Raw genomic sequence first — 25,819 nt, forward strand, 5'->3', positions numbered from 1 at the left:
TTTGTTTACGCTCGTATTAAGGACTTTCTCTTACTTGTTAATATGGCAAATTTGTTAATATAATTTCGCTTTGCTTGCTTTTTTTTTGCTCCCGTTTCTCGAATCATATACCACGTCAGTTATCAGTTTAAAGTTTCAATGTTTTTTTTTCAGTTAGCTTTTACCTCTTTTAAATTGTGGAGTTTGCAGGTGTTTTTAATTGGAAGTGCAACTTTTTTCAACTGGTCACTTGTTTTTCCTGCTATTTTTGTTTTGTTTCAATGAAAACTACAAAATGTTGTGTTTCTAAGGGAGCTCAATTATTCTTTCTTTTCTTTATCTTACTATTAACAAGATTTGAAAATGTTTGCTCTACTTTGTGTAATTGAATCTTTTACATTTTGTATGTGTGTGTGTGCTTCTGCTTAAAGGTATCTCGAAAATGTGGTACAACTTGAACTTAACAAATAATGACTGTTTGTTGGCATTGTTTTGTTTGTTTAGCTTGTTACGCTGTTTTTGTTTTGCTTTGTTACAAAATATTTTTTTTTTCGTTTTTAGTTACGCGTTAAAGTTAAAACTGGAAAAAAGTTCGTTCATTTGGATCAAAAGGAGGGGCCTTAAGTAGTTAATCTTTAAAGGGTATTTAAATAGTAGACTTTTCATTTCACTGTTTTGGATCAAAAACGTGGTTCAAAATTTGACAGCAATGAATTTGAACCTAGTTTTTGTTAGAAAAAAAAATAATAATAAGGAAAGTGCTTTTTATCTTAAAGGCTAGTTTTGTTGTTGTTGTTGTTTACTAATGGTTTTTCTGTCACAAGAGAAAGGAAGGATATGTGTGTTTTTTTTTGTATTTTTGTTAGCAAATCAGTTAAGTTGAAAAATCAGAATAAAAATATTCTCTGACTTTGAAAAATTCAGATCTAAGTCAGTGATTTTGAAACTTGTATACAAAGTTGCACACAAGTTTCGATGAAAAACACTGATTTATTCAAGTTTTTTTTAAGTAAGGTTATTATTAAAATTTCTGAAATTTCATTAACTGATTCGATGAGTCTGCGAAAAGAGATTATTCGTACGAGTGTGCTTAGAAATTTAAGGTATGTCTTTGGATATTCGGAATATTACCGGTACGTACACGAACTCTGAATTCCCGGAAATAGAAATACCCGAGCAAACGGAAATTCCGGGCAGACGTTAAAATCAAAATTAATGCCATTTCATTAACAAATAATGTTAAAATAACAGAAAATGTTAAAGAATATTTTTGAAAAATCCACTTCCCGAGCAGACGGAAATAACTTGGGAATAACATTTTTTGATATTCAAAAATACTAGCTCAATAACATTTTATGTTATTTATAACAAGATATGTTTTTCGTGGTTATGATTTTTTTTGTTATTGTGTTGTTATTGAAATAATATACTAAAAACAATTTTAGTTATTCTTCGAACAAATCTTTGTTATTATTTTTTGTTATTTCAACAACTAATCTGATCATCCCAATAACAGTTGGCGGTATTCTTCCATAACAAAAAATGTTATTCTTAAGTTCTTTTGGCTTTCAACCGAAATCAGACCAAGAACAAATTTTGTTATGATAACATAAACTGTTATTAAACTCTTATTCAAACATTGATATTTCAAGAAGATTCCATTTTTTTGTTATTTTAACAGTATTTGTTATTGAAATGGCATGAATTTTGTTATTACCGTCTACCCGGGTTATGAATAAAAGCTTAATAACAGTTTATGTTATCATAACAAAATTTGATATTGGTCTGATATTGGTTGAAAGCAAAACAATTTGGGAATAAATTTTTTTGATATGGAAGAAAATCTTCAACTGTTATTGGGATGATCGGATCGGAGAATAACTGAAAATGTCATTATTCTGTTATTAGAATAACAATCCAATAACAAAAAAATCATAACGACGAATAACAAATCTTGTTATAAATAACATAAAATGTTTTTGGCCTGGTATTTACAAAAATTAAAAAAATGTTATTCCCAAGTTGTTTCCGTCTACTCGGGATAACATGGAAATATTTTTTTATATTTGAAAATACTAGGCCAATAACATATTAAGTTATTTATAACAAGATTTGTTATTCGTCGTTTTAATTGTTTTGTTATTGGATTGTTTTTGTCATAACAAACTAATAACACTTTTAGTTATTCTTTGATCAAATCTTTGTTATTATTTTTTTATTATTTTAACAACTAATCCGATCATTCCAATAACAGTTGGAGCTTTCAACCAATATCAGACCAATAGCAAATTTTGTTATGATAACATTAACTGTTATTAAACTTTTATGTAAAAATTGATTTTTCAAAAAGATTTCATAACACTTTCTGTTATTTTAACAGTATTTGTTATTGAAATGGCATTAATTTTTTTGTTACCGTCTGCCCGGGATACGTGACATTTGAAAAAAAAACTAAAACATTAAAATTAGTGGATAGAAGCAGGACTCAGGCATGCCGGGTCAACACAAAAAAACTGGAATAAATTTTTGAGTTCATATTTGGAATACTGATTTATTTAAGTTCTTGATTTTAGACAAAGATTTTTTATCCAATTTGTCCAATTGCATATTGAAGTTAAAATTATATATTAAATTGTTATTTTTCTGAGATTTAATCTTCTGATGAGCTGTTTTTGTGGTAGATTCTCAGAAATTGTGACGTCTGATAGCTATCCATTTGACCGGATATTCGAATTACCTTAACCTTACTAGTAACTTCCGAATATCCAAGAGCTTACCTCCGCTAGAAACAGACATAGGAACCGCTTATTTGTAATATTATACCTCTCTTCCTCCCCATCATATCTTCTTGCTGTGTTAGATTGGTCAATCGAGAGTCCATGGGGTCCGAATAAGTCCGCAGCAGACCTTGGGTCTTCTCCCTACCCGTCCTCAACCCTTGCACGTTCAACGAAGGACTCTCGCGGCAACGCTTCTTCTGAACACCGACTACACCCTGCTCTTCTTACGGAATGGTTTCGTTCTGGGCGCGCGCCTTCTTGCCCCGTTTTCGCTTGGCCCGCTCGGCGTAGAACTGCTCGCGCTCCTCGTCGGTGAGCCGGCCGAGACGTTCCCGCAGCCGTGCCCGGCGGTTCTTCTTCTCGTCGTGCGACAGCTGCCCGTACTCGGCCCGTTCGGTGGCCGCGACCTGGAGCGCCTCGGTCGGGAGGGTTTGGGGCGCCGGAGTTGTAGTGGTGGTTGTGGTTGTGGTCGTTGTTGTAGCGGGTAGCGTCGTGGTCGCCGGAGGTGCCGCCGACGTTACGGGTCGTGCCTCGCCGAGGTGGTGCCGGTGTTGGTGCGGCCGGTACTCACCGTTGACGTCGTTTAGCTTGTGCTTCTTGTGGCCGGACAGCCGCTGCCGGTGGATGTCCACGTTGAAGCCAGTCGGCTTGAAGCCGTTGCGGTAGCCGTTTCCGTTGCCGTTAAGGTAGTTGTTGTTGTTGTGGTCCTGGACGTACTCGACGACCGGTCGCCGGTACACGTCGTTGCTGATGTAGTCGTTCTTGGGCAGCAGCTTGTTGCGGTTTGGCCGGCGGCGCGAAGGGCGGATGCGGAGCGTCCGGTTGGACTGCTTCATGCCGCGGATGCGGTTGTACAGCACCACCGGGGCTACCGTAGTCGTGTTAATTGTGCTGTAGTAGTCACTTTAAAGAAAGACAAAACATTACAAACCGCGTATTTCTTAACAGTCCCACCCAAAACTCACTTCTTCCGACTGCTGTGCGGTTGATCCGCTACCACGACCTCCACCTCGTTCGCCAACTCGTTCGGGAAGGTCGCGTTCCACCGGGTGTACACCTTGGTCCGACTGTGGCTGTTCACGAACGGCATCTTGTGCTGGCAGACGAAGTTTAACTTTTCTGTGCATAGCTTAGCTGACCACCTATTGCAAAAAGGGAGAGATCGTACAAATTTGAGGTTAGAATTTTCATCACTTAAGATATTTCCAACAATTTGAACAAAATAACAAAGTTAGTAGAAGTGCAAAGCCGTTGTGTTTGGTGTAGGTGTGTGTGTATGGTTACTAGAAGCCTGCGCCAATTGTAATTTTCCGGGGAAAAATTTGGATCTCAACGACTACTACCGCCACCATCTTCAACGATACCACCAATACTGTAGCATTCTTGGAGGGTTAGAGTTCGCCACAAGGTACGGTACAAAATTACAGGGCATGCCTTAAAACGTGGTTACCTTCGTGGTTGCTTGCTCATCTTATACTAAATTCGCACACATCAGAATTCTCAAACTCATTTATCGAAACAAAATGCAATTATGTAAGGAGCGCTTGTCATTCTGCGTTTGTGTTTGTAGCATATGCGCGGTTATGAAAGGAGCGAATAGATAGAGATATGAAACCATTGCGTCACTCGGTCTGTGGTAGTGATACGCAAGTATGTATGTCTTTGGTTTGTTCGGTTTGCAAGAATAGAGTCAAACTGGAAAAGTTAATCAATTCTTGATCTAATCTAAAATATTTACCTGAAGCGGAGGTCAGGGTTAAGCACTGCACAGTGGTACTTCAGATCCTGGCTGCTCCTGCAAAAAATGCTCATAAATAATCGAACTTTTGAGGGTGATTTTTCAAAATGATTTTTTAGAAGAAAGATGTGTTGATGAATTGACTCCGTCCTAATTACCCTGGAACCATTTGGCTGAACGACTGGTAGCCGATGTCCTTGCCGTTGTAGCCCCACTGCCACTTGTTGGCGCGCCAGTTGTAGTTGCCACCGATCCAGATGTAGTTCTTGGCTGAAAAATTAGGAATCGCTATAGTTTTGTTTTGTTAATAAAAAGTGTTTTTATTTGTTGTTTTTGCAACTTTTTTTGCTGAAAAAAATCATCTTGTTTACATAATTTGCTCGATAAAGTTTTTTCTGAGAAATTTATTTTTTTCTGGCCGATTTGATTGACTTAAATAGACAAATATATCACCCGATCAATAGCAATACTCAGCTTAAAACATTTAAAAAACGTAGAAATTTCTTCATTTCTAATAAACTAAAAAAAATCAATAAAATTTAAGAATTAAACGACTTTTAATCTCGAATTTTTAAATTGATTTTTTGGATTAAAATATTTAAACGCCAACTTTTTAGGTATGTATTCGTTGAAAAATGATCAATTACTCCAGTAACTTGCGAAATTCGGCATTAAACATGGCTTAGGACCCTCAAAAAATCGAATCATGAATACCATTAATTGCTGAGATATCGTCATTAGAAAAAGGTGGGTTGTTTTGGTGAGATTTAGAAAACTTCAATTTTCGTGTTTCTTTTTCTTAAAGCGGCTCAATCTCAGCAACCCGAGGTCCAATCTTCAATGTCTCTTAGACAATTTTATAGCAAATTTTCTGAACTTCTCAAAAAAAATATTTTTAGAAGTGGTCACTTATGGTCACTATTTTTAAAAATTGAAAAACTGCCAATATTTCGCTAAAATCAAACTTTCGGTGGCAATATCTTAAAAACGGAGCCCTTTATCAAAAAATCTGTAGAGTACTTTTCGATTGCAAATTCAATTTTGCATTAAAAAGTAATGTCAAACTTGTTTTTGCATGAAACTTCAATTTTTTCCAAAAATCACTATTTTTTCAAAAATTTATAACTTGGCGGCAGATTTTTTGACCATGTTTCTCTATGGCTCAAAAGTTGCGGATTTTTGTCACCTAAAACATATCAAAAAATCGCGAAAATCAAAAATACGTATTTTAGAAAATTGAGTTTTAGTGAAAAAAGTTGATAAAAATAGCTTATTTGGTCATAGGAAGGCCCCACAAAGTTTGAGTCAAATAAAAAAATACAAAAAATAAAAATGGTCGAAATCGGCCGATTTTGTAGAGAGTTGCTCAGTTGGGATCTCTTCCTGAATTGCTTTCGCTTTTTTCTTTTTTTGGTAAAATTAATTTTTTAAACTTATATTTATTATAGTTTATTTTCTTTTATAATTTTCAAACAAAAAATTTTATAAGCTTATTTTGAAATAGTTTGAAAATAAATTTTCATATTTTTTGTAATATAGTTTCATGTTTATTTTTTATAAATATTTATCAAAAACTCAGTTCTCTTTATGGAAGTTTAAAAGAAATCTTGTCATGTTTGGCAGGTTAAGAATTACTCGCTATTTCCATCCATTTTGCAAAACTTTTGAATGCATTTTGCTTGCTCACATCCTACTGAGCCTTTTATGGCTTAATTTCGGTTAAAAATACTAAAAAGAAGCCAAACTAAACGCAAAATATCTGATATTTGAACATTTTGCGCTGTTCTTCTGAAACAGTTTAATGTTGTTTTTTTTTATTTTGTGCACTTCTTTTTTCGAAAAACATTAATAGTTTTTTTTTCAACTAAAGTTTTGAGTAGTTTGTTTTAATTTTATGTCACAAAATATTTATTTGTAGTATTTTTATTCTTTAAATATCTTTTTTTTTAATTTGTTTTTTTTTATTGCTCCAATATCCTATTTTTTATTTTAGATTTTTTTATTTTCCAAAATACACATTTTTCTGATTTTATCATATGTTTTAGGAGGGATTAATATAAAAAATTGTTTCCGGAGTTATATTTTTTCGTAAAATGTGATTTAACTTTACGAGCATTTTGTCATTCCTTATTCTTAATTTTATTTTAAATGCAAAATCAAATTAAAATACAATTTTTTTTTGCAATTTGCTATATTTTTCGAAGGAAATGCATAACATATTTTCAGAAAGCTCAGTTAAAATTTTCAAAAACTTTTAATTTTTGTCCTAATTTATCAGACTGCAGTGTGCTGGCATATATAAGTTAAAAGTTTGTGAATGAGTTTTTTCAGTGTCACCTGTTTTTAAACCGACGACTTTCGATAATATTATTTACAGGTGTGCTTCAATGCCTTTATGAATTCAGGGTAGCCACTCAAGTCGGGAAATTGGAAAAGTGGGTTAAAAGTTTGGAATTCGCCATAATCCGACAAAATTCGGGAAAAGTCGGGAATTTGTGATTTTGTTTGTCAAAAAGTCAAGCAAACTTATTTGAAAAATATGTTTTAACTGTCAAATAATTTTACAATATTTTGTACAATTTCAAATTAATTTCTCTCAATTCGTCTTCAGCACTAGACTTTAAATGTATGGTTTTTTTTTTTCGTTATTTTGGTGTACTTGAAAATGAAAAGGCTAAAAAAAAGGAAAATGTTTTTATAATTCAAATGATTTTTTGACACTGTTTATCATATAAAAGTTCAAATCTTACTATAAACAACAACAAAGCTAATGGAAAGACAATAACAAAAGTTCTTAAAAAAGTTTTTTGTTAAGAATGTAAAATGGAAAAACTTTTTTACGTATTGAAAATACGAAAAACAAATGCAAAAAAACACCAGAAATTTTTGTTCAAGTCATTACAGATATGTTTAAAGATTTTTTCCCTTAGAATATTTCGCATAAAATGAATGATAAAACGAGACGTCTTATTAAACTGGATCTTTCAACGAAAAAAATTTAAAAAATACTGCCGACTCGATAAGTCAACATTGGTTTGAAATTAAAAATCAGAATTTACAAAGAATATAAGGAAACTTGGTAAAATTATGTTGTTGAATAAATTCCTAGATATTTTGAATATTTTTCGAAGAATTAATAATCGTGCTTTAAATTTGATAAATAAAAATAAAATTCATAATATATTTTCATTTTAGTAATCTTTTACTCTTTGCTATTCTTTTTTATTTCCAATTAAAACGATTTACAAAAACTTAATGTTTGACAAATTTCAAAATAACGTGTTGTTAAGTTTATTTTTTTTACTTTGATTGTCAGTTTTTGATTTTTTTTTTAGAAATTTAATAAGAAATATTGTTTGGTGGTTCATAACAGCTTTTTGATAAAATTGATTTTCAATCATTTTTTATGTAAAAAAAATGCTTATTATTTGAGGTTCTGGAATAGCCAGGAAAAAATCGGAAATTTTTAAAATGGGATTTGAGTGGTCACCCTGATATTTAACAATTTTCTTAAATTTTTAATTTTTAATTGTAAATTTGTTTCTTCATTTCAATTTCAATTTTCATACATATTTGTATGACAATATGTCTGATTTTTTTTCCAATGATCATCAATACATATTTACTTCGTGCCAGATTTTACACATTCCTACGTATTTTAGGAATTTAACTTGAATCGATAAAAGTGAAAATAAATGGGAATTTTTTATGCACCTAATTGTTTGTGATTTTTTAAAATCATAATCCTTTAATAAACCTTTAAATAGGGACCATTCATAAACCACGAAGACATTTTTTGGTAATTTTAAATCTAAAACTTTTACAATTTTTTGAAGATTTCTTTTAATACTTTTTAATAACACTTAAATTCGTCATTTTTCCATTCGCTTAATCCAATCGTTCTTATTTTGCCACAATTTTTAACTCCTGAAAAAAAAACCGCATTTAAATTTGCCCTCACCCTTGGACGCGGTCAGGAACTTGCGCAGGTTCTTGTCGTCGTACTTCATCGGCTCCGCCAGCTTGCTGTTCCGATCTTTGCACTCAAAGTGGGCGTCCAGCCAGTTTTGCTTGTTCTGCGAGATGTAGTAGCACTCGTTGCCGATGCGGAAAAAGTGCGGCGGACACATGGCGTACATGCGCTTGAAGCGCCGCCCGGAGATGTGCTCGCCGGCGTTCGGGGCCAGCGCTCCGTGCAGGTCGGTCTCACTCCGGGAGAACCGCTGCTGCTGCTGTGCGGGGTGCTGGGGTTGAGCTTGGACAAGCAGAAACGTTGGTAGTAGGCAGCAAAGTGCTGGGAAATAGAAATTCATAAAATTTGAAGGAATTAAAATAAAACAAAAATAACTTACCCACTACCGCAGCTGTCACGTGCTTCATCCTTCTGTGTTGGTGCATATTTTTCCCGTGGGAATCTCCTAATTTAATTCTACGATTAATCTCTACGCACAGTGGTGAGCTTTCAAGCCGTGCAATTCATCTGTGCCGGTGTTGCGTTGTATTGGCAAAAAACCGTTGGCAATGTTTTGCCTCTCACGTGCCTGCTATCACGTGGGCAAAAGGGGAGAGCAAAAGTTTCCTTTGGTTTTGGTTGGTTTTGGCGCGGCGCGCTCTGTTAAGAAAGAGAGAAGAAAGGAAATTTGTGGTGAGAAAAAAAGTAAAACGATATGTTTTCTTATGTGTGCGTATTTCTTGGTTTAAGTCTTGAATGGACCAAGAGTGCTGACATCTGGTGATGGGAAGAACTAACTTGGGAGCAACGGAGTTTATTTATATTATAAATTTTGTATTTGACTTGTTGAATGTTTAGAGATTATTTGATGTCAACAGTGAGATTTTCATAATTAAATATTCAGAAAATTAGTTGCAAAATTGTAATGCAAGATACTTCATGTTTCTACGTTTTTTTTAACGTGAGATTGTTTTGGAGCAGTTTTGACTTATGCCAAAAGGTTATATTAAAATTAAACTGTATTGTTTGATAATAATTCTCAGTTCGATAAAATATCAATATTTTTCAGTTTTTGATTCTTCAAATTGTTAAATTCAATTGGGCATTTATAATTCTCGATGACAACCTCCAAAATCGACTTATTTTGTACCAGCAAATTTGGGAGCTCCGTGTCTGCTCCCAACATGGGTGTCCGTTCCATAAAGTGCCAAATTTACTCGGAACAAGGCCATAAACCTGAACAACTAACTACCCAAAAGCATCAGGTGCTGGTGACCTGTTCCCCGGAGGGACCTCTCTCGTCCCTCTTACATCGGTCTTGACATTAGCCTCCCCGAGTGTGGGTCGTCAAAGTCGACGTGTTGACTGTCAACCAGTGTTGCTACCACCACGCAAATGCATTCATCTCTCTCGCGGTCCAACAATGTGTCTGGAACGCTGGGGACGGACGCCGTTGCGTGGGTCTTCCGATTTGCGACGACAACGGGTTGTTGTGTAGTCACCCTGGTTGAGTTTTAATTCGATTTGGGCTGACCGCAAACAGCGCGAATCCGGCGATTTGTAATGCCCAAAAACGAGACGGCATCACCGTCAACCCGGCACGAATCTGACCTATTCGGAGAGGGTAATCGGTGGAATAAAAGTGAATGGACATCCGGGGGAGGTTGTGCGGGAGTTGCTGCTTCCAGTGGGGCGAACCCAGCGACAGGAAATGTTATTAACTTCTTACACTAACTGTTTAAAACGAGCGGAACCCTCGTCAGCCGGAGCGAAACTTTTGGGCTTAACCAAAAATTTTGGCGAACCGCTCGTGACTGGTTTGACCCAGAGAGTAATCTGTAGATGCAGCGTTGCCAGCAAGTGCACAGTGATAATTTTATACAAAATTACACTGTTTAAATGTTTTTCGGATACGAGCGAATTTTTGTACTTTTTCATCCGGATGATACTTTGTTGGTGCCTTTGGGATGCCCAAAGAAGCCATTTTGCATCATTAGTTTGTCCATAAAATTTTCATATAAATTTGGCAGCTGTCCATACAAAAATGATAAATGAAAATTCAAAATCTGTATCTTTTGAAGGAATTTTTGATCGATTTGGTGTTTTCGGCAATGTTGTAGATGAGGATTAGGACTACTGAGCAATTCCAGCTCAAATCAGGATTTTTCTGGTACTTTTGTACCCGACCCTCTCCGATTTCAATGAAACTTTTTAGACATGTTATCCTAGGCCTATATAAGCCATTTTTGTGTATATGGAGCCAATAGTACTCGAAAATAACATTTGAGAAGGGCCTAAGGTATTTAAATATTTTTGTATTTTGCAATTTAAAAATTACTGTAGCTCGAAGCCATTGCGTCGTATCAAAAAGTGGTCAAAGACAAACTTGTAGGAAATTGGACGGGCTTTCTGAAAAAAATACACTGAAACAAAAATACACGCCACTTCTATGAGATTTTTTGATTTTTAAGTCTAAAACTTAAATTTAAAGGTGTTGTCACGATTTTTTTTCGTTCAAAATTTTTGAGGAATTGGCCTAAGATGTTACCAAAAGACTGACGAAAAATGCAGGATGGTATGTCTCTCCTAAAAAAATACAAAAATCATTTCCTAAAACTGTTTTTTTGAAAAGTGGTCTAAACGTCAAAATTTTGAAAAACCCATAGTGGGAATCGATTCCCCAGACAATTTTACATAAAAGTTTCCATATTGACCATTATCCTATGTCCAATCCTTGGGAAGATACAGCGATTTTAAAAATAAAAATGATGAAAAAATGGGTTTTTTGGTGATTTTTGGCAATTTCTATATGACAGACTTGGTTTTTCAGTCTCGTAAATATTTTTACCGGAAAGCTCGTCCAATTTCCCATAAGTTTGCCTTTGACAGCTTTTTGATTTGACTCGTTTTGATATTTACGTAAGCTAATTTACTATCCAGGTTTCTACCACACTGAAAAAAATATTCCCTTTTCAGTTATTAACAATGTAATTAAGCTTATAACTGTAAGCCCTTACATCCAATTGAAATGCTGTCAAAGGCAAACTTATGGGAAATTGGACGAGCTTTCCGGTAAAAATATTAACGAGACTGAAAAACCAAGTCTTTCATAAAGAAATTGCCAAAAACCACCAAAAACTCAATTTTTTCATCATTTTTATTTTTAAAAACGCTGTATCTTCCCAAGGACTGGACATAGGACAATGGTCAATATGGAGACTTTTATGCAAAATTGTCTGGGGAATCGATTCCCTCTATGGGTTTTTCAAAATTTTGACGTTTAGACCACTTTTCAAAAAAAAACAGTTTTAGGAAATGATTTTTGTATTTTTTTAGGAGAGACATACCATCCTGCATTTTTCGTCAGTCTTTTGGTAACATCTTAGGCCAATTCCTCAAAAATTTTGAACGAAAAAAAATCGTGACAACACCTTTAAATTTAAGTTTTAGACTTAAAAATCAAAAAATCTCATAGAAGTGGCGTGTATTTTTGTTTCAGTGTATTTTTTTCAGAAAGCCCGTCCAATTTCCTACAAGTTTGTCTTTGACCACTTTTTGATACGACGCAATGGCTTCGAGCTACAGTAATTTTTAAATTGCAAAATACAAAAATATTTAAATACCTTAGGCCCTTCTCAAATGTTATTTTCGAGTACTATTGGCTCCATATACACAAAAATGGCTTATATAGGCCTAGGATAACATGTCTAAAAAGTTTCATTGAAATCGGAGAGGGTCGGGTACAAAAGTACCAGAAAAATTCCTGATTTGAGCTGGAATTGCTCTACTTTGAAAAAATAAAATTATACAGCCATTCCATGTCAAACAGGAAGTCTCCAAAACAAAAGTGCTCCGATTTGGCTCAAATTTGGAGAGGGGGTTTTTTGGCCCAAATAATTAGACCCGTATTTTTTTGTTTGGCGTTTAGGGTGGTCCTATTCGATATAGGGTGGTCCATAAAATTGCGTTTTTCGTCGATTATCGCAAAACCACATTTTTTTCAAAAATCATATCTCCGGAACAGCTAAACCAATTTTGGAGCGCCACAATTCAAAAGAAAAGTGTTGAGGTCCAAAAAACTAGCTGAATATTTGAAATGGTCCTATGAAAATTTCATTTGCCGATTTCAAGGTCTTGGGACCAAAGAGCCATTGTCTGAAAATATTTTCCCTGATTCCTTGTAATATTTTACATAACATATCAAAAATTGCGAATATCCATTAACATGTTTCGGAGATATGATTTTTTAAATATAAAAACTGGGTTTTTCGACGATTTGTTTTGGTCATTTTTAATTTCATTTTTGTTACTAAACTTGATTCGGAAAAAACACTATTTTTATTTTTTTATTTGTATTAGGGGACATTAAATGCCAACTTTTCAAAAATTTCCAGAATGTGCAAAAAAAATATTTTTTTTTAATCAATATTTTTTTCACAAAATTAAAATATTGGTCGCTAAAAATTTTCAGCTCCATTTTTCGATTTAAAATCGAATTCGCAATCAAAAAGTACTTTAAAGAAATTTTGATAAATTGCATAGTTTTCAAGTTAAGGTTAACTTTTTGGTTAAGGTAACTTTTTTGAAAATAGTCGCAGTTATTCATTTTTTAATTTGTGCCCATGTTTGCCCACTATTGAAATTTTTTTTTTGAAAAGCTGAATAATTTCTCTATATTTTGCATTTTTGAACTTTTTTGATACGAACCTTAGTTGCTGAGATAAGATTTTAAAAACAGGAAAGTTCAAGCAAAACAATGTAAATGGGCCAAAGCCGAAGTGTAAACAAAGAGTCTGTCCTGCTTACGTCAAAAGATGTTTACATTAGGAACGAGCAGCACAGACTCTTTGTTTACACTTCGGCTCTGGCCCATTTACATTGTTTTGCTTGAATTGATGTTTTCTCAGTCTCACCCAAACAACCCACCATTTTCTCATGTCGAGATCTCAGCAACTAATGGTCCGATTTCAATGTTAAAATATGAAACATTCGTGAAATTTTTCGATCTTCCCGAAAATGATTTTTCCTATTCTTTAAATCATGACTAACATTTCAAAAGGGCCAAACATTCAATATTACAGATTAAAAAATAGAAAAAATTAAAATTTAAAAAAGACTCATTTGCTCATATATTTTGACCCAAAAAGACGTATTTAAACTCATTGTAGAACATCTTTTATTATATTTCCGACCTACTCTTTGACACCTTGTGAGCGGTTGTCCGGGTCTAATCTAATCTAATCTAACACAAACGCAGTCAGATCGATGAAAGCATGCTGGAAAGTCTTGTGATAAGATTACGCCCTAAGCACTTTTTTTTCTGAATATTGATGTTTGCAGTACATCCGAGAACACCCGCAATATATTGCAAAAAATAAAGTGGCCAGCCCTACTGCGTTGTGTTTACCGCAGAGAAGATTCTGAGAACGGAACACATTTCACAGTATCTACAGGGAAGGAAGAATGCGTGGACATTCCGTACCAAACGCTCCTTGTGACTGGTTCACCAGATCTCCAGGGAAACAATCAAGAGGAAAAAAGTAAATTTATGAAATTCACATGATTTTGTTGCGCAGGTTCAAAATGAGGATTAGACCTTATTAAGGGACAATTGCTCTTCGATTCTATTCGAAAGATTTTCAACTGTGCTTTTGCAACCAAATTGAGTGGGTGGTTGAACCAAAGAGATTTAAGAATTTAACCGTGAACAATTTTGGTGCCAACCTCAAGCGGTGAATGACATTTTAACGAGGTTTGATGGATGTCGCCAAAGTTGGTTCCATTTTAATTTTGGGCAAGCGATAGCCATCTCGGCAAGGCTCTCATCACAGCTGGATCTAATCGGTAGGAGGAGATTTGCGCTGCTAGCATTTTGATTAGCTTGGTTGTTCTTTTATGGGATTTGGGTCGAATCCGTGATGTTCAGTATGTTGGGATATTTGAATCTTATGATCTTATCAATGCCAGATTGAAATTCTTAAGATTGATGATCATTTACAGATTTATATGTAGAAATCAAATCATTTCTTCAATGCATTCTTAAATGCCATAGCTATATGAAACCCCATTCCACCTTAAACCAACGACTTGTCAACAAACAAATTGCAAACGGATGCAAATGAAGAGATCATCTCTATTGAAGCAGTCACTAATCCGCCATAATCCCAATATCGACTACCAACACGGATTGTCACCATTAATCTTGTCACCGCCAAGCCACTAACCTTCATTAAACCCCAATGAACACCCACCAAGGTCTTCCCCGTCAGCCTGGTCAAGTCTAAAATCCGTACCAACAAAACCGAACCAACAATTCCGTCCGTCCAAGTCCGTCATAAAAATCGCAATAAAATAATGAGAAAACCACCCACACTTTTCCCATGGCCGCGAAGCGACCGCCAGGCTAATCTCGATGTTTTGTCTGCATCGCCGAAGAAGCAGCTATTACATTACAGCGCCGGTATCGGGAGACCTCCTCTGGAGCCACCACCGCCGTGTTGGTTGGTGTCGTCATCGGGGGTTCGCCTCCACCTACTCGCGCCGGTTGACGGGTGACAACTCTTGAACGGTTCAAGTTTTGCTTAAGCATCATTGCTCGCGTGTACGAGGTTTAATTAGCATAACACTAACTTTGAGTGGCAGCGGGCGCCTTTATTGGGGGGTTGTTGGCTACTGGAAGGTTGAACAACTTGGTGTATTTTGAAAAGTTGCGGACTGTTTGGAATCAAGAACACACGAAAATGCAAAAAAAAAACGAAGCGGCCAGCCTTACTGTGTTGTCTTTACCGCAGAGAGGATTCTGAGAAAGGATCTCATTTCACAGAATCAACAGGGGAGGAAGGATGCGTGGACATACCGTACCATTCGCTCCGATTAAATTCTGTTTTTCATTGCGGAATTGTGGAAGCTTAAAATTATTATATTTTTCTTGAAATATTTCATCAAAACCGCAACCCTTTTAAGTGCCAACCGACCATCGAGTAGACCATAAAAGGTTGAGGTAGGTTATTCAAGCCGGAACGTCTGCCGTTTTGTTCTGTTCGCAGAAGGGTTTCCAGTTCTTCCTCCTGGAAAGGAACGAAAACAAATAAACTGAAGAAAGCAAGAAAAAACCTTATGAATGAAGATAATCTGCGCTCGAGCTTTCGATTCATTCTCCCCGGTATCATCATCATTATTATTATTCAGCGAGAGTATCGCGCGCTGATGATGCCTTCCAGCGAATTCGTCATCGTTTCGGCGAGTGGGCAGATGTGGGCAGATCTGGCTGGCGTCATCGTTTTGCGGTGCACTGTAATTGTTTATTTTTTTATTAGTTTTTCTTCTCGATTTGTTATGATACAAAGAAAAACTTTTTTTTCAGCGTGTAAAACAACGTCGCAAAAACAGATATTAAAATTGCACAACATCGAGTTCGCTCGATGTACGGTCACTTAGCAAAACAATCGAGTCGATTGTAAACGCGACGACATCACCGACTTCCAGATTGCCCCTAGAAGTGGTGCCCCAAAGGAAGCAGGATGCTTCTTCTTGAGAGGATGTTTTGCTGCTCATTAAAATAAACGATCCCGAAGATGTGTGTTGGTTTGTGCACTTTGTTTCCGATAAATTTATTTCTCCACTTTCATGCATTTTATTGCCGGCACTTGAACACGTTAGGGGTGAAGCAGAGGTTTGAGGTTAGGGTCTTCCTGCTTCGGGATGGATTGAACCCGAAGGCGCAATTAAGCCGTTAATGGAGCACGAAGTCCATCCCGGGGTTGAGGAAATGGACCAATCGCGGGAATGACAAATTGCCGTGTGATTCATGAGCATCATCATAATCAGCTGCTAAGTATGGTATTGCGGCGGAACGTGTTTTCGGGAGTGCCGATGAGGAGGGATTCGGATTGAGATTTTATTGCTTGTGGCGCTTCTGGCGTTCAGTTGTAGGATGAGTGGAAATTGATGTATTTTGGTAACCAGTTGGAAGGTGGTCAACGATGGAATGCATTCGACTACTGAGAACGAGGTTTCGGCCAGCAAATATAAAAATCCATATAAGACTCCGAGATATCCGAACTTCTCAACAATGTACACTGAAGTTGTGTGGGTATGACCTTGTCTGTTACGGCGGTAGACTCACAGATTTTAACTACAGAGAGTCCTTAGAAGACCCAGAATACCCCAAGATGTCGGGAAAGTAATCTACGTAACAAACTGAAGCTGTGCGAGTATGATTCGTGGTTGAAGTCCGATGACCTTTTGTCTGTTAAGGCGGTAGACCCACGGATCTTAACTACACAGAGTTCTACCACCCAGAAGAAGACCCAGAATACCCCAATATGTCAGTAAAGTAATCTAAGTAACAAACTGAAACTAAGCGAGTATGATCTGAGGTCGAAATCCGCCGACCTCTTGTCTGTTTCGGCGGTAGACCCACGGATCTTAACTCCAGAGAGTCCTTGGAACACCCAGAATACCCCGATATGTCGGAAAAGTAATCATATTAACACACTCAAGCTGTGCGAATATGATCTGTGATAGAAATCCACCGACCTCTTGTATGTTACGGCGGTAGACCCACAGATCTTAATTACAGGGAGTCTTTGGAAGACCCAGAATATCCCAATATGTCGGGAAGGTAATCAACGTAACTCACTGAAGCAATGCGAGTATGATCTGAGGTCCAAATCAACCTACCTCTTTTCTGTTACGGCGGTAGACTCACACATTTTAACTCCAGAGAGTCCTTGGAACACCTAGAATATTCCAATTTGTCAGGAAAATAATCATCATAACACACCTAAGCTGTGCGAATACGATGTGTGGTCGAAATCCGCCGACCTCTTATCGGTTACGGCGGTAGACTCACAGATCTTAACTCCAGAGAGTCCTTGAAACAACCAAAATACCCCAACATGTCGGAAAAGCAATCAACTTAACACACTGAAGCTGTGCGAGTATGATCTGTGGTCAAATTCCGATGACCTCTTGTTTGTTACGGCAGTAGACCCTCAGATCTTAACTCCAACGAGCTTTTTGAAGATCTTGGTACCCTGACATATTAGCAAAGTAGTCTACCATACTTGCTGAAGATATGCAGGTTGTTACGGCTGTTTAAACAATTGAGCCTCATTATTCCAATTACGTAATCTGACCCAAAACGAAATCTCCGATCAATCTGGATTACTCGCCAACTTTGTCACACGATCACCTCCGTGATCAATCACGTTACCCCTCGGCTCGTTAGGGCCCACAACCTTAAAAACGCACCGTGCCCAACAGCCACGACGTTCCACGATAATTGTCCTCCCCCTCTCCTCCTCATACAAAAAGCTCATGTCTGCCGCCATTCCCAGCATGTCTGGGAAAGCAGCCGCGCATGTCTCCGCATGATCATCGAATGACTCGCGTCGAAGCCGTCGTGTGGCGCAGCGCAGACATTCCATCTTCCTGCGATGGGTCCATATCGGGAGAGTCTGCACGCGATTCGCGAATGTAAACAAACCTCTCCATACCCGTTCACAGAACCGGTTCCTTCGGGGCGCCCCGAAGCCTTTGGCGGGATCGCGTGCGCCCCTTTAACGGTGATTCAGCAAAGCTGGTCTACGCCGTTGTCACCTTTTCTCGAGGTGCGTAAGGCTCGTTCAATGTCAATAGACTTAGTCCGAGGCGTGCGCCTTCGGGACCTGATCGTGACTGGTTTTCGCGACCGGCTGGAATCCGTAGACGCGTTGTCCTCTGGGGCCTGATTAGCGCGCGCGATCGTGCCGCTGCTCAGCTGAGTAATTGATTTCTAGCCGGGGCTTGCTGGCGCTGTGAAGACCTTTTTTGGGTTTGTCAATTTGTCGCGCGCTCTAATCCGAAGATCTTTGCGACAAGCAGAAAAAAAGGTCGCCTCGCAAGGTTCAATTAAAGTCTTGTCACGTTGAACGACTCAATCAGGCCCAGGTCGCTGGAAAGTGCAGCACCACAGGGTGATGAACGGTTTTCTGGTCGGTCGCTGGAAAGACCCAGGCGATGGCGGCGTGTGCCAGCAGGGAGGATGAGGAGGAGGAGGCGGAGCGAAATTCAATTACAGCCCCGAAGAGCATAATTTATGTAAATAAATTATTACTGTAAGTGGCGGGTTCTTCTTTGGCTCGGTCGGACACGATGGAGAGGGGATGGGGATGTCTTGAAGCGGAAGGAAGAAACGGAAGGATGATGCTATATCGGAAGCACGGCTGCGAGGCGCGTGTTATTTATGCCTTGATCGAAGTTTCGAACAGTCTGAGAAGGATTCGATGATGAGTAATGGGAACAGGAAAGAACGGGGTTAATGTTCTTGGTTAATTTACTGTGGGTTCACAATTATTGATTTGAAGTCATAATTAGAACTGCAGATTTCATTGTTATTTAAAATCTAAATGAAGCTCAGGTTTTTTTTCCCAGAATATTAAGATAAAAAAATCGGCAGGTCTAATAATTGGCATAATGAAAAAAGATCTTTTTCCAAAATTTTACGAGGTCCGTCCAGATATTTCGTCGGAGGGTCTAGAGTAACTTTTGTTTATTTATTAATATTTTGTAGGATTTTTCTTCAGAAAAGACACTGTGTACTTATCCATCAAATTTATTATGAATATGTCTTGAGAGATTCTTAATTACATATTTGACCTCAAACAAAAAGTTTCGGAAACAAATTTACTAGAAATCTAGCTTTCTTACAAATAAGTCCAAAATCCAAGACAGAAACCCTGACACGACAAAATTAAAATCCTTTCTTTGTGCAATTTGTAATGAAAACACAACAACAGATTGCCCGGATTTAAATTTAGGCCTAAAATACTGCTTAATATAAAGTATTTCATTAAACAGCTAAATATTAGCCAAAAGGATCCAATTTTTTTTTCAATCCTCTGCCATATTACACCATGTCATTTAAAAACATTTTCGAATCAATCACATTGCAGAGAACCGTTTCCAGGACAATTTTCTTTAAAAAAAAAGTATAAATTGTGGTACAATATTAGCTGAGATATTATTCCCAATTTCGTACGTTTATGTACTCAAAATTGTTCACAAAATACCGTATTTTTTTGAAAGTACTCAAATTTTCATAATTTGCAAAACGGGTTTTCAATCGAAATGATTTTTTTTTCACTTTATTAGTCTGGTACAAATTTTAATTAAAGTTTTTGTCTTCCCTCCCCCTTCAAAGTTAGCCCGAAAAATCAGAGGGCAAAAAACAATGTTTTCATCAAACTTTTAATGGAAATTTAAGTGCAAACACCTGAAATCAATAAAAAAACGCATTTTTCTGCGTTTATTATCATTTTTAGTGCGTTTTGGTTGTTTTAAAAATCTTTTGAATTTACGATATTTATTGTCGCAAAAAGTTGTTTTTTCGATAAAATTTTTGTTTTAGACAAATCTTACTTTTTTTTGAAAACGAATGATTACAAAACAACTGAACCAGTGTAAAATGCATTTTAAAACACTTTTTCTAACCCGGCCAGAGATTTTCAAAATATGCAATATGGGTATCAAACGAAGCAAAATTTTATACTTTTTAACTTTTTTAGATTTTTTTTGGAAAATACTAACATTTTCACAAATTACCGTATTTTTTTTCGAAAATTAACAAATTTTATGGGTATCAAAGGAAGAGAAATTTTGCATGCTTCATTCATACATTTAAATTTTGTATGCTTCATTCCAAATTTTGCGTCGTTTGATACCCATTTGCAAATAAAAAAAAAATTAAGTATTTTCAAAAAAATACGGTATTTGTGAAAATTTTAGCATCTTTAAAAAAAAATCTCTAATCATGTGAAAAAGTATACAAAATTACGTTTCGTTTGATGAAAATTTGAGTATGTTCGAAGAAATACAGTAATTTGTGAAAATTTCAGTTTTTCCCAAAAAACAACTCTAATATTTTTCAATTTATTACGAAATTACGATTTGTTTGATATCCATATTGCAAATTATGATAGCTTGAGTATTTTCAATAATATACGGTAATTTGTGAAAATTTTAGTATTTTCCAAAAAATAAAGTGAAAAAGCATACAAAATTTCGCTTCGTTTGATATCCATTGCAAACTTTGAAAATTTTAGTACTTTCGAAAAATACTCTATTTCGTGAGAAATTTTGAGTACATATCTTACTAGGTTTTCAAAAAATATATTCTTAGTGAAAGCATTAAAAATTTAACATGATATGAATGAATTAAGTCGATCTTAGAATTTTTTTTAAATATGAGTTATGGTTCATTTTAGGCAATAAGATTATCGCCGATAGAATTACGACGATAACGATAGAACTATCGTTATCGTTATCGAGCCTTCATATGAAGCAACCCATTTTTCACTTTTATCACTAATAGTAAAATATCCAAAATGTGTATTTTTATGTTTTTCAGTATCAATCAAAGGATTGTCGCAAAATGCTAAAAATAGCGAAACACTTATTTTTTTAACGAAAATTCAAAACATTTAAAATGTTATAACTTAAACCATTTACAAAATTTCAACGAATTTATGAAAAATATCTTAAGGTTTTGCGGCTTTTTCCAAACAAAATTCAAAATTTGTTAAAAGATTTTTTGAGTTTAAAAAAGGTAAGCAATTTATTTTAAAGTTATGTCCCTCGCTTCTGGTCAAAATCGAGGGTGGTGTCTAAAAAAATTAAAAAAAAGTTTAAAAATTGTATTTACGAGCCATGGTACAATTTCCGGGCAGACGGTAATAACACAATTCATGCCATTTCAATAACAAATACTGTTAAAATGACAGAAAGTTTTATGAAATATTCTTGAAAAATCCATATTTGCATATGGGTTCAATTTTGTTTATATTATCAAAACAAAATTTGTTATTGGTCAGATATTGCTTAAAGCCAAAACAACTTGGGAATAACATTTTTTGTTATGGAAGAATACCTCAAATAGTTTTTGGGATGATCGGATTAGTTGTTAAAATTACAAAAAAATAATAACAAAGATTTGTTCAAAGAATAACTAAAAGTGTCCAATAACCAAAAAATCATAGTGACAAATAACAAATCTTGTTATAAATAACATAAAATGTTATTGACCTAGTATTTTCAAACATCAAAAAATGTTATTCCAAAGTTATTTCCGTCTGCTCGGGTTGTCCAGTTGTTTTGCAATCATTAGTTTTCAAAATATCCAAGTATTGACGAAAATTTTATTTTTGCGAGGAAAAGTTTTGCGGTGCTGTGCATTGGATTTTCACAAAAATCAAAATATTTTTAATCCAGCCCAAACATGCTAAATATGATAATCAATGTAGAAAAATGCATTTTAGATTGTGGTTAAACTTTTATGTTTTTTTACAAATATTTTTTTGCCCCTGATTTTTCGGACAAATTTTGAAGAGGGGTGACAAAACTTTGAACGAAAAAAATTATCATTCATATCAGTATTTTTTAATATTTGTGAATCTTTTGATATGTTGTAGTATGGACAAAAATTTTGACGAAGTTTTATATTTTTTATCTAGGTATCAAGATCATGTTTTTTGCTACCAGAAAGTACTCTGCAATTTAAAATGTTTTGATCTTTTGAAATAGAAAATATGTTGAATTGAAAACTTAATTTTGAAAAAGAATTTGAAAACATCTCCATTTTTAATGTTTTAAAGTTATTGAAACATAAATCATAAAAATCTTCAGATTTCTATCAATTTTCAACAGAACATTTTTCTATGTAAATTTGAATTTTTTTGAATCATATAAGAAAATCGTTTTTGGCATCAGCAAATGTTTAAAGAAAGATTACTAATGAAAAACTTGACTTAATTATTTAAATTTGCTGGCTTCTGGGCTAAAAACACAGTGTCTATCAATATCACCCTGAGTTTTTGGAAAAAAAATCAACGAAACTGATTATTAAAGCATCGTTGAGAAAATGAAATATTATTTTATTCCTGAAAAATTTAGCATGGAATACTTTTGTTTAATTTTTTTCTTGCATATTTGATTTAGAGTGATTTAAATGATTTTGCAATTAAAACATATATTCATATTTAAATATTTGCATTGGTATTCTTAATCGAACTTTAGAAGACAACACAACTATCCACAATAAAATATTGAAACCATCATAAAGCCCTGGAATTGTATTGATCCTTAAAACACACAGAAAAAAAAAATCAATTCTCGTAATCGTGAATTAAGTTCACGCATGTGAGAACCACGAAGGAATTTATTCATGAGTATGGTACATTTGCACTATAAACGTGAATATATTCCTTCGTGGTTCTCGCATTCGTGAATTTAGTTCACGATTTCGAGAATTGTTTTTTTCAGTGCAGACCCTTCAGATATTCGGCTCAATCCAATCAACTTGCATTAATTCGATTCCCTGTTGGACCACCAACCTTGGCACGACACCCGATCCAATAATACCTTCAAAGGGCACTCTAAAATCGCCTGGGTTTTACAAACCTCCCCGTAATCTGGGTTTGATTTGATTAGAAATCAATCAAAATCCATCGCTTCACCCTCATACTTAGAGACCAAAAAAAAGGTGATCCCTCTTTCAAAAGGGCGCGCGCAGAAATAAAAAAAATCTCGCCTTCTCTACCTCCCTGTAATTAATTTTGCATTTTGAACCCCTCCCAGGCGTACTCGTGCCCGCGCGTAATTTAGACCTCCTGCACCCACGAGGGGCGTTTCATGCTTTGGACTCCACGTGTGGTGGTGGCGGCTTAAAAGAAAGGAACTTCCTCACTGGCAAACCGTTAACGTTGGGGGGTTTTGGGATGGGATGAGATAAGGGTAAGGTGAGATTTTTTTAATCCAACCCGAGCAGCCGGAAATAACTTGGGAAGGTCTGTTTTTGATATTGTGAGAAGATCGAAATATGTTATTGGGGTGATCGGATTAGTTGTTAAAATAACAAAAATCAATAACAAAGATTTGTTCGAAGAATAACTTAAACTGTTATTATGTTGTTATTGCAATAACAAACCAATAACACAGAAGGAATCATGAAGGAATAACAAGATTTGTTATTTTGTGCGGCGAGGTGGAGTAGCATAATAACAAAAAATGTTATTGAACTGGTATGTCTCCATAACAAAAAAAGTCATTGTTTTGGTTTATTTGTAATTTGCAAATAAACCTGCAGTTGCCATAACTCCTCTGTACTAGTCAGGGCTGCAAAGTCGGGTACCTCCAAGCGACTTTGAATCCATACTTTGAAGACAACTCCGACTCTGGATGCAGGATATGACGTCAACGACGACTTCAGCTCTCCAAAAATACCCGACTTCACAGATTCCGACTCCAAGAAAAGTTGTTGAAAATTTGCTGAATCCGATGCAGTCTCCGAGGTCTCACTCCAGCTCGAACTTCAACGTCAGCTCCGACTTCCTGGCTCTGTGAAAATAATAACAGTTTTTGTTATTTGTTATTTGCCCGTCCGTGTGGATCAATCGGACCGCGCACTGGACTCGCAATTCAGAGGTCGCCGGTTCGAATCCCGCGGCGGGCGCTCTAAAATTCTTTGTGTAAATATGGGTATTCGGCGCCGTCGCTCCGTGCCATACTTTCATACACTTAGGAGCCCAGGGCGGCGAAGTCCTTGTAGATAAAAAGGAAGACACTAGTGGTTGGTACTAGCAATGGTGGCCGACAGCTATAAAGTCAACTTCGTTTTTTTTTGTTATTCACACTTCAAAAACTCTCAATAAATAAATTCCGTTAGGGAATAAAACAAAATTAAAAAAAAAAATGAACTCTCAAAAGTTAATTTTATCGGATTAATTTTAGCTTAAAACCCCATTTCATGGTGAAATAAATGACCCCGATGAAATTGTTCAAAATTATTTCATAGTTCTAGCCAATTTAAGTAAAGTCCCTTAAGGGGTTCAAATAATTAAAAAAAAATAATTTTCAAAATTTCAGCTTTTTAGAATAATTTTAGCTTAAGGAACCCATTTCATGGCCAAAATAATGACCCTGACGAAATTGGTCAAAATTATCCCATAGTTCTAACCATTTTCAACAAAGTCCTTTAGGGGGTATATCAAATAATTAAAAAAGTCAGCTTTCAAAATTTCAACTTTTCAGAATAATTTTAGCTTAAGGACCCAATTTCATGGCCAAAATAATGATCCCGACGAAATTGGTCAAAATTATCCCATAGTCCTAGCCAATTTTAGCAAAGTCCCTTAGGGGGTATATCAAATAATTAAAAAAAATAACTTTCAAAATTTCAGCTTTTTAGAATAATTTTAGCTTAAGGACCCAATTTCATGGCCAAAATAATGACCCTGACGAAATTGGTCAAAATTATCCCATAGTTCTAACCATTTTAAACAAAGTCCTTTAGGGGGTATATCAGATAATTAAAAAAATAAACTTTAAAAATTTCACCTTTTTAGAATAATTTTAGCTTAAGGACCCCATTTCATGGCCAATATAGTGACCTCGACGAAATTAGACAAAATTATCCCAAAGATCTAAACATATTTAACAAAAGAAAAATAATAACAGATTGTGTTATGGACACTTAAAAACTTTTCCATTTGTGCGATTTATGGAAATTTTATTTCTAAGTCAGTATACCGAACGAATAACAAATTTGGTTATTAGGAGGGGTTTTGAAATGTATAACATTTCCTCTTATTAGCGTGTTATTAAACATTTTCAATATAATATCACTTCAAAACCAAATTTTGTTATTTTATCAGAAACTGTTATTTTTTCTTCTTGAAGTTGAAGTTCAGGATAAAATAATAACACTTTCTGTTATTTCAACAGGATTTGTTATTGAAATATTATTAATTTTGTTATTACCGTCTGCCCGGGAATGCAAATCTGCCCAGGAATTGTCAAATTACCCTTTTCCGCAGGAGATCAGTCAAATCAGGTCTTGTTCAAAGAAAGCCGCCTTGCGGCACCGTTGCGGCCAGTATAGACGGCCTGGGATCACAACAAAATTTGCACTCACCCGAGAGAGAGAGCCCCAAACAGAGCACGGGATTGTTTGGCCGTTCGACGACGAAGCGGTGCCGACAGGCCGTTTTCATCGCCTCCGGCAAGGACAGTCGTCCGGCTAGTCGGTTCAGGTTGGAATCCTCGATTTGAAGAACCGCTCGGTTAACTGTAGTGATGAGCTATGATTTAGGCCAACGACGCTGGGATCACTCGAGGGTAGATTGACCGTGCAGTTCTACAAATGAAGAGGCATCACCTTGTCTGGTTCCAGATCATCGCTCAAACATTTCACTCCTCATCGGCGGCTACCGACCAATGTGAGAGGTCCTTCGAAATGAGTTTTGCGCAGCAAAGTAAGCCTAATTGGATTTCGGAATGAGTTCGTCAAGTTGATTAGCGAGAACTCCACTATACAGCCCCCCAAAAGTGAAA

The 25,819-nt window shown here is 35.9% G+C and overlaps 2 protein-coding genes across 4 annotated transcripts in view; one reads left to right on the plus strand and one right to left on the minus strand.

The window, feature by feature from the left end:
* The window catches only part of LOC6046866 (HIV Tat-specific factor 1), a 183,050-nt gene that overhangs the window by 57,549 nt on the left and 99,682 nt on the right, over positions 1-25,819 (plus strand).
* The window catches only part of LOC6045372, a 246,157-nt gene continuing 222,659 nt past the window's right edge, over positions 2,322-25,819 (minus strand). For 2 of the 3 annotated variants that reach the window (XM_038264843.1, XM_038264844.1), the window contains 6 exons: positions 8,850-9,109; positions 8,459-8,791; positions 4,656-4,767; positions 4,498-4,554; positions 3,725-3,901; positions 2,322-3,662 (listed from right to left, as the gene is read on the minus strand). In XM_038264843.1, coding sequence (XP_038120771.1) covers positions 2,984-3,662; positions 3,725-3,901; positions 4,498-4,554; positions 4,656-4,767; positions 8,459-8,791; positions 8,850-8,895 — 1,404 coding nt within the window. In that variant the 5' untranslated portion in view covers positions 8,896-9,109 and the 3' untranslated portion in view covers positions 2,322-2,983. The remainder of the gene's footprint in view (positions 3,663-3,724; positions 3,902-4,497; positions 4,555-4,655; positions 4,768-8,458; positions 8,792-8,849; positions 9,110-25,819) is intronic. The other variant, XM_038264847.1, reaches the window with a different exon arrangement.

Source organism: Culex quinquefasciatus, chromosome 3, assembly GCF_015732765.1.
Source record: "Culex quinquefasciatus strain JHB chromosome 3, VPISU_Cqui_1.0_pri_paternal, whole genome shotgun sequence".
In the NCBI taxonomy this organism is placed as follows: Eukaryota; Metazoa; Arthropoda; class Insecta; order Diptera; family Culicidae; genus Culex; species Culex quinquefasciatus.